This window comes from Vitis vinifera, chromosome 4, assembly GCF_030704535.1.
Source record: "Vitis vinifera cultivar Pinot Noir 40024 chromosome 4, ASM3070453v1".
NCBI lineage: Eukaryota > Viridiplantae > Streptophyta > Magnoliopsida > Vitales > Vitaceae > Vitis > Vitis vinifera.
The window spans coordinates 15,591,049-15,598,238 of record NC_081808.1 but is presented as its reverse complement, the minus strand read 5'-3'; the positions used below and the strand labels follow the sequence as shown (position 1 = coordinate 15,598,238).

Genomic DNA, 7,190 nt, shown 5'->3' with positions numbered 1-7,190 from the left:
TCAAAATTCAAGATTTTCATTTTTCAAGCAAAAGAATTTGAATCTTCCTCAAAACCTTAGACAGGTAATAAGTCAAAAGGCTTAAGTTATAGGAGAAGCTAAGTAAGAACATATAATGCAATTTCTTGTTGACTGTAGCATTTTTAGAGTTACTATTCAAGGAATGAGTTTCATTTGGCATACTCATTATGGCAACACCAATAATGAATGTCCAAAGATTGATCCCTTGTGTAGGGAAATTCCACTAGAAAGGCATGACTACAAGTGTGCTCTTACTTACAGTATCTGCAAAGCCAACATTAACTTAGATAGATACAGAGCAGTAGTCATCAAGTTCAATAATGAGTCAATAGAACTAACTCCTGCTCTCCTCATGGATTATGGATTACTTTATCAACTAATTTTCTCTCATCCTGATCAAACCAATGGTTTTGGAAGAAAATTAGCAGTTTATGTATTAAATGTCCTCATTCAAGATTTCAAATTAGTTGAACTCATTATCGAAAGTAAGCCTCCTGAATGGTCGAATGATGAAAAATTTTATCTTGCTCAACATCTTATCCTTCTCAAATCCAATCATAGAAAACATCAATTGTTTGGTACAGAGACCCTTGGCCCTATATTAAAGTGGGCCTCAAAAAACAAATCAGACATTAAAGGTCAAGAATGATTGCAAGAAACCTTGATTCTAAGATTTATAGTTCTTCTAACTATAATCTCATCGTTGAAGACAATATTCAAAATATCATCTCTGCAAATGTTTTTCCAGAAGTCCCTCTTGTATTCCAACACAATTTTATTATCTTGTTGATAAGTACAAAAAAGATTACGTCATTGAAAAGGAAGCTCAACAAGTTTTTGAGAAATATCTCTTGGAAATGCTCAGTTAAGAGATATCAAGAATCTTTTGTACATTTGTCTCCTTGTATTAAAAATCAAAAATCAAAAATCAAATAGTAGTGATACTATTTCAATAGTAGATTTTGTCTAACAATGTGATTTTCAAAGAGCAATGGGGAGAAAGAGAATTTATTTTCTTCTGGGTTCTTTCAACACCCCTCTAACAAGAAAAGAAAATTTACCTCTTTCGGCGGACTTCAAGAATACAACCAGTTGTCCAAGATTTTATTACGAATTTCAAAAACTTTCAAGCACATGGGTTTCATCAAGACTCAAGTCCGACATTTCCTCTTTAAATAGATATGCAACCTTCATCACAAGGCAGAACTAGAGAGCTCAAGAGCGCAAGAGTGAGCAACAAGAGTTCTAAAAATTTCTCTTTCTAACTTTAGTAATCTCTCCTTTCAAAATCTATTTATTTGTAGTCATCTCTCTACTACCAACAAGCCTGTTTGTAATCAAGGTATATTTTCAATACAAAAGTTATTTTCAAATTCAAATCTTTGTGTTTTTATGTTCAATTCTCTATAATAAATTAGATAGAATTAGACAGTAATTATTTTTGTTTTATACTTGGAGTTCATAAATAAAATTAATTTGTCAAGTGCATGAATTGTTGTATGTCCTGGGTGTGAATGGTATCAAAGCCACGTTCTACTTATGAACCGAGTGGTATTACAAGTTAAAACAATATTTAATCACTAATTTAATCCTGACTTAGTTCAATTGAATTTCCTGTTAATGGCTTGGTGAGCCTAGATAGCGGTGTTTAAGGGTAGAAGGAGCGTAAGTCCCGTGTTGATCCGCTTGTGGTGGTCCCTGTTCAGAAAATTATTTGAATTGATTAAGGACAAGATTATGATTATTTTCTGTGACAATGAATAATATTATAAGGAAATTGAGTAGATCTAGTTCTTCCAGATCTCTTAGGTCCCATGATAGTTCTGCATATAACTTAGCCAGTTCTTCATATGAGTTAAATAGATCTACAAATTCATTAACTGCATCATCATATAGTCATCACATTAAATTTAATAATTCAAAATTAGATGAAGAAATGAGTCAAATAGAAAATCAACTAAAAAAATTGTCAAATGTGTCAAACTTTGTTTCAAAATTTTCTTTTTTTGAAGAAGAATCTAACTTAACTATTTTCCCTCATCCTGATAAACCTCATTTAAACAAAAATATCATCAAAATAAAATATATTAAAAGAAATCATTTTATTCCTGATGTAAAATGGATTAAATCATATTATTTTTCTCCTTATAATAATGCAAAAAGAAATTATTTTCGACAACTTCCTCCTCAAGTTAGAAATGCTTTAAGAAAATAATATGAAAAATATATGCAACAAGTTAGGATCACAATTCCTTTTTTCCATTGTTTTTTCAAATTTAGGAAACCCCTTAAAAGCATAGCAACATTAACCTTAAGAAAAACAATAGAAAATTCTCATCATAATAAAAAATTATTAGATCAACAAAACATAAATCAAGAAGAATCAAGAGAAGAGTCAAGAGAAACAAAATTTAATACAATTTTAATACAAAAGTAGATAAGTAAGTATTTTTTGTTGTTATATACAAAATAAAAGATGAGGAAACACAAAGAAATTGTTTACAAAACCTAAAAAATTTAATTCTCATAGAAAATTCAAATAAAACCCAAGAAATTAGACCTGCACAATACTCAATGGATGAAATTTTTAATAGATTCAAAAAGATTTAAAAGTCTATAACTATTGAAGATTTGAAAGAAGAAATACAAGAAATAAAAAAGCAAATAGATCAATTAAAACAAGAAAACAGACAAATAAAACAAGAAAATGAACAAATAAGAAATATAATAAAATACAAACAATAAAATTTTGTTGAAACATTTGATAATCAAGATCCAGGAATAATAATACCTGGTAAACAAACTCTTATGAATGATTTATAAATACAATATCAAAAATAGATTTTCAAAGACGGTATACAAATGTAAAAGTCATAATTGAAAATTTTGAAATAGAAATGACAACATTAATAGACTCAGGAGTTGATATGAATTGTATTCAAGAATGATTAATCCCTACTCAATATTATGAAAAAACAGGACAGGAATTTTTTGCTGCAAATAAAGAAAAATTAGATATAGAATACAAACTTCAAAATGTTCATATATGTCAAGATAATAATTGTTTTATAACTCAATTTGTGTTAGTACAAAATATGACCGAACCTTTAATCTTAGGAACTCCTTTTATTACATTACTTTACCCATTTCAAGTAAATGATAAAGGTGTCAAAACTATAATATTAGGAAACACCATATTTTTCCCTTTTATATATCCATTAACCAAAAAGGACATACATCAAGTCCAAAGTGATTCAATAAATAAAAGGATAAATTTAATTCAAAGAAAACAAACTCATATAAATTTTCTATCAAAAGAAATTCAATATAAGAAAGTAGAAGAACAACTTCTAGAAGATAAAATTCAAAAGAGAATAAAAGAAATTCAAGATCTTTTTCAAAAAGAAATTTGTTCTGATCTTCCAAATGCTTTTTGGGTCTAGAAAGAAACATGAAATATTAATAAGTTTACCTTACATTCAAAATTTTGATGAATCTAAAATTCCCACTAAAGCTAGGCTTATTCAAATGAATGAAAAACTTTTAGAATACTATAAACAAGAAATTGATTCATTAATAAAGAAAAAATTAATAAAACCATCAAAATCTCATTGGAGTTGTGCTACTTTTTATGTTCAAAATGTTGCTAAACTAGAAAGAGATGCACCTAGATTAGTTATTAATTATAAACCTTTAAATAAAGTATTACAATGGATAAGATTCCCTACTCCTAATAAACAAGATTTACTCAAAAGACTTCATAGTGCGATAGTTTATTTAAAATTTGATATAAAATCAAGATTTTGGCAGGTTCAAATCAAAGAAGAAGATAGATACAAAACTGTTTTTACGATCCCTTTTGGTCATTATGAATGGAAATGTCTTTTGGTCTTAAAAATGCCTCTTCTAAATTTATTTAATAAACTAAAAAATATATTGGTGATAAATTTATTTTTTTTATAAACTCAAATAAAATAAAAATTATAATAGATTTTTTTTAAAAAAAAAATCTAAGAGAAATGAAATAGAAAGTAATTGATAAAGTTTAAAAATTAAAATATTTATTATTTGCCGTATAAATAACAAAATCGTGTAAAACTAAAATTAATTTTTATTTAGAATTATAATTAATTAAATTAATTTGAAGATAAAATTTGAGATAAAGACCAAAATATTTTTAATCAATGTTTAATTTAATATAAAATAGTTTTTTTAATATAAGATACTAAACATAATTTTATACATTTATAGATATTATTATTTATAAATAATATATTTATCATAATTATAATTATTTTTATATATTGAAATTAGTAGATAAAATTAATTAATTTTATAATACATATATTTATAATAAATATATTATTTTATAAATGCCACGTGTTTTTTATTTTAAATTATATTTTTAACTAATAAGCACTGTTACATCCCTTAAAAATCATTTCTTTCAAAAATGATTTTCTTAAAATTAAAAATTCATTTATCCTCAATATTTTAAATTGATTGAAAATATGAAATGAACAAAGGAGTAATAAATAAAGTTTAACAATAAAAATATTTATTGTTTTGTAGTAAAAAATATATATATAATTAAATTAACTTATATTTTAAATAATAATTAATCAAAATTAATTGAAAGATAAAATTTGAGATAAAGACCAAAAAAATTTTTTAATCAATACATATTTTAATATAAAATAATATTTTTTTAAGATGAGATGGTTAACATAATTTATACTTTCATAAATATTATAATTATAAATAATATATCAATAATAATTATAATTATTTTTATATATTGATTTTAATATATAAAATTAATTAATTTGAGAATACATATAGTTATAATAATGTTATTATTAAAATATACTATTAGTTACAATATAATTAAAAATAAGAAAGCATATAACATCAACTTTTTTTTGGAGAAATATATATATATTTAAGAAATTGTTTCTTTAAGCAATTATTTTGTTTTCTAAAATTTTTCAAGATTTTTAGAATTCATTTCTTGGAAAGACAATTTTGCTTCAATTTTTTTTAAGAATTTTTTGAAATTGTCTTTTCAAGAGAAGATTTTAACTACATATTTGGATCGTTAGAAATCATCTTTTCAAAAGATAATTTTGTTTAAAATTAAATTTTTTTAGGATTTATAGAAATCGTCTCTTCAAGAGACGATTTTTTTTCTCATATTAAAAAATATATATATACACATTTTTTCAAGATACTATTTTTTGCTTTAATCGAATTATGTAGCAACTGATCTCATTTCCTAGTTGACAAAAACTACAATAGATTTAGAAATATTTTCTCTACTACCATAATTTATAAATTATTTTTTTAACTACAGTACAATTATCAAAAACCCCTCTTCACCTTGAGTTAATTACTTTCTTTTAACAGAAATAAGGTTGACTCAACTAATTAGCAATAAAATAAAATTAAATACTCAAAACATGCATGTCAAAAAAAAAGAATTTTGTTACAATAACTATTAATTCCTTGAATTTTATTTCAAATTTTCATATTATAGTAACTATAGTTTTTCATTATATTTGGTTGTTGAAAGGGCTATTAGCTAGTATACTTTATGGATACTTATTTTATGAATATTTTCATGTTTATACTATATATATTTATAAAGAGAAATATAGATATAAAGACATAGATATTTGATCATTCAATTTGACTATAGTTTTGTTCAAACTTTTCAGATTGACTTTAAATAAGTTGAAACTTTTCTTGGATTCCTTGAGGAAAATTACCTTATGCAAATGCAAATGAGTACCCACATAGTCAATAAGAAACCCCCATATTCATATATTATTATTATTATTATACATATCTCTTTTGATTTGCCCAAAAACAAAAATTTTGGGCATGTCCACTCATTAATGAAAACACCCTCTCCCACCTGAAGAAAAGAAGTTATACTTTTGCATAAAACCCCTAAAAAATGTAAAAATACCCCCCATGTGTAGATCAAAAAAAAAAAAAAAAAAGTGGGGGGGACATGAGCCCACATGACAAAATCTACCCAAGCAAAATGACTCAAAGACATAACCTACTCTACAAGCACATCATAGCCCGTATGCCTTGGGAAAAAAAAAAACCAAGCGCATATGCATATGCCACCTAAAGCAAGCTTACAAACTCCATGTAACTTGTACTCCATCCCAATCCATGACTTCTTCTCCGTCCACCCCAGTTCCAAGATTGTCGATCCCAAAAGGGTCACCCTCTATTGGAAACTCAACCCAATTTTCAGTTTGGATCTCATCAAACATGCTTGAGCTCTCCCAAAAATTTTCCTCATGATCATACTTCACCTCTTGTACTCCACACACCCAATTGGAGGTAGTAGTCTTCACCGAATTACTCGTTTCAGTCCGCCCTCCAACACCATCAAAGTTAGAAGGCACTGCAGAGGTTGTGGCAGTGGGGGTGGTGGAAAGTGGTGACGAGTCATGTGGCAAGTTGAGCTTGGCTGAGGGACCATAGAGCTTTTGCGCGGCCATGTCGTAGGCCATGGCAGCCTCATAAGAAGTGTTGAAGGTGCCTAGCCAGAGCCTGGCTCCGCGGTTGGGCTCTCGGATCTCAGCCACCCATTTCCCCCATGTCCTTTGCCTCACACCTCTGTATGAGCATAGAGCATTCTCAGGCCCTCCCTTGCCCTTCATGCACCCTTTTCTTGATCTCCCCATGGCTGATCTTTTGACAACTTTCTTGCCTGCATCCTCCATAGCTGCACCGCCAACCAAGCTAAACCACACTCTATCCTCTTCACAAACCCCAAACCGTGAAGACCCACAAAGAAGATATACACTGTTGACCTCCTTTCTAGTGGTTTATGTCTCTCACAAATATGCAATACGATCAGCTTTAGAATTGGGGGCTGTAATTAAACACATGGCTATCCTGCTCTCCTAGTACTGCCAAAAGCTGCCAGTGTTTGCATATCCAAAAAAGAAGTCTCCGGAGTTTCCAACCTCCTTCAGACATAAGCATTTTGGATTTGACTCAATAATAATTCCTCCATATATGATGTTGGCATTCAGTTACACTGCAAAGGCAGATCACAGGTGCCTCAATGCATAGGGTCTTGTATGTTGTGTCACTCTGGGGATGAGTCACATAGGGACACTTGTTGGGCCATGAGATTAGGG

At 28.2% G+C, this 7,190-nt stretch overlaps 1 protein-coding gene across 1 annotated transcript; it reads right to left on the bottom strand.

Annotated features, from left to right (window-relative positions):
• Positions 1–5,819: 5,819 nt before the first annotated feature.
• Positions 5,820–6,963, bottom strand: LOC100248518 (dehydration-responsive element-binding protein 2D). The gene has a single exon (XM_002267513.2). The coding sequence runs from the start codon at positions 6,765–6,767 to the stop codon at positions 6,171–6,173; it is 597 nt and encodes a 198-aa protein (XP_002267549.1). The 5' UTR covers positions 6,768–6,963; the 3' UTR covers positions 5,820–6,170.
• Positions 6,964–7,190: the final 227 nt, after the last annotated feature.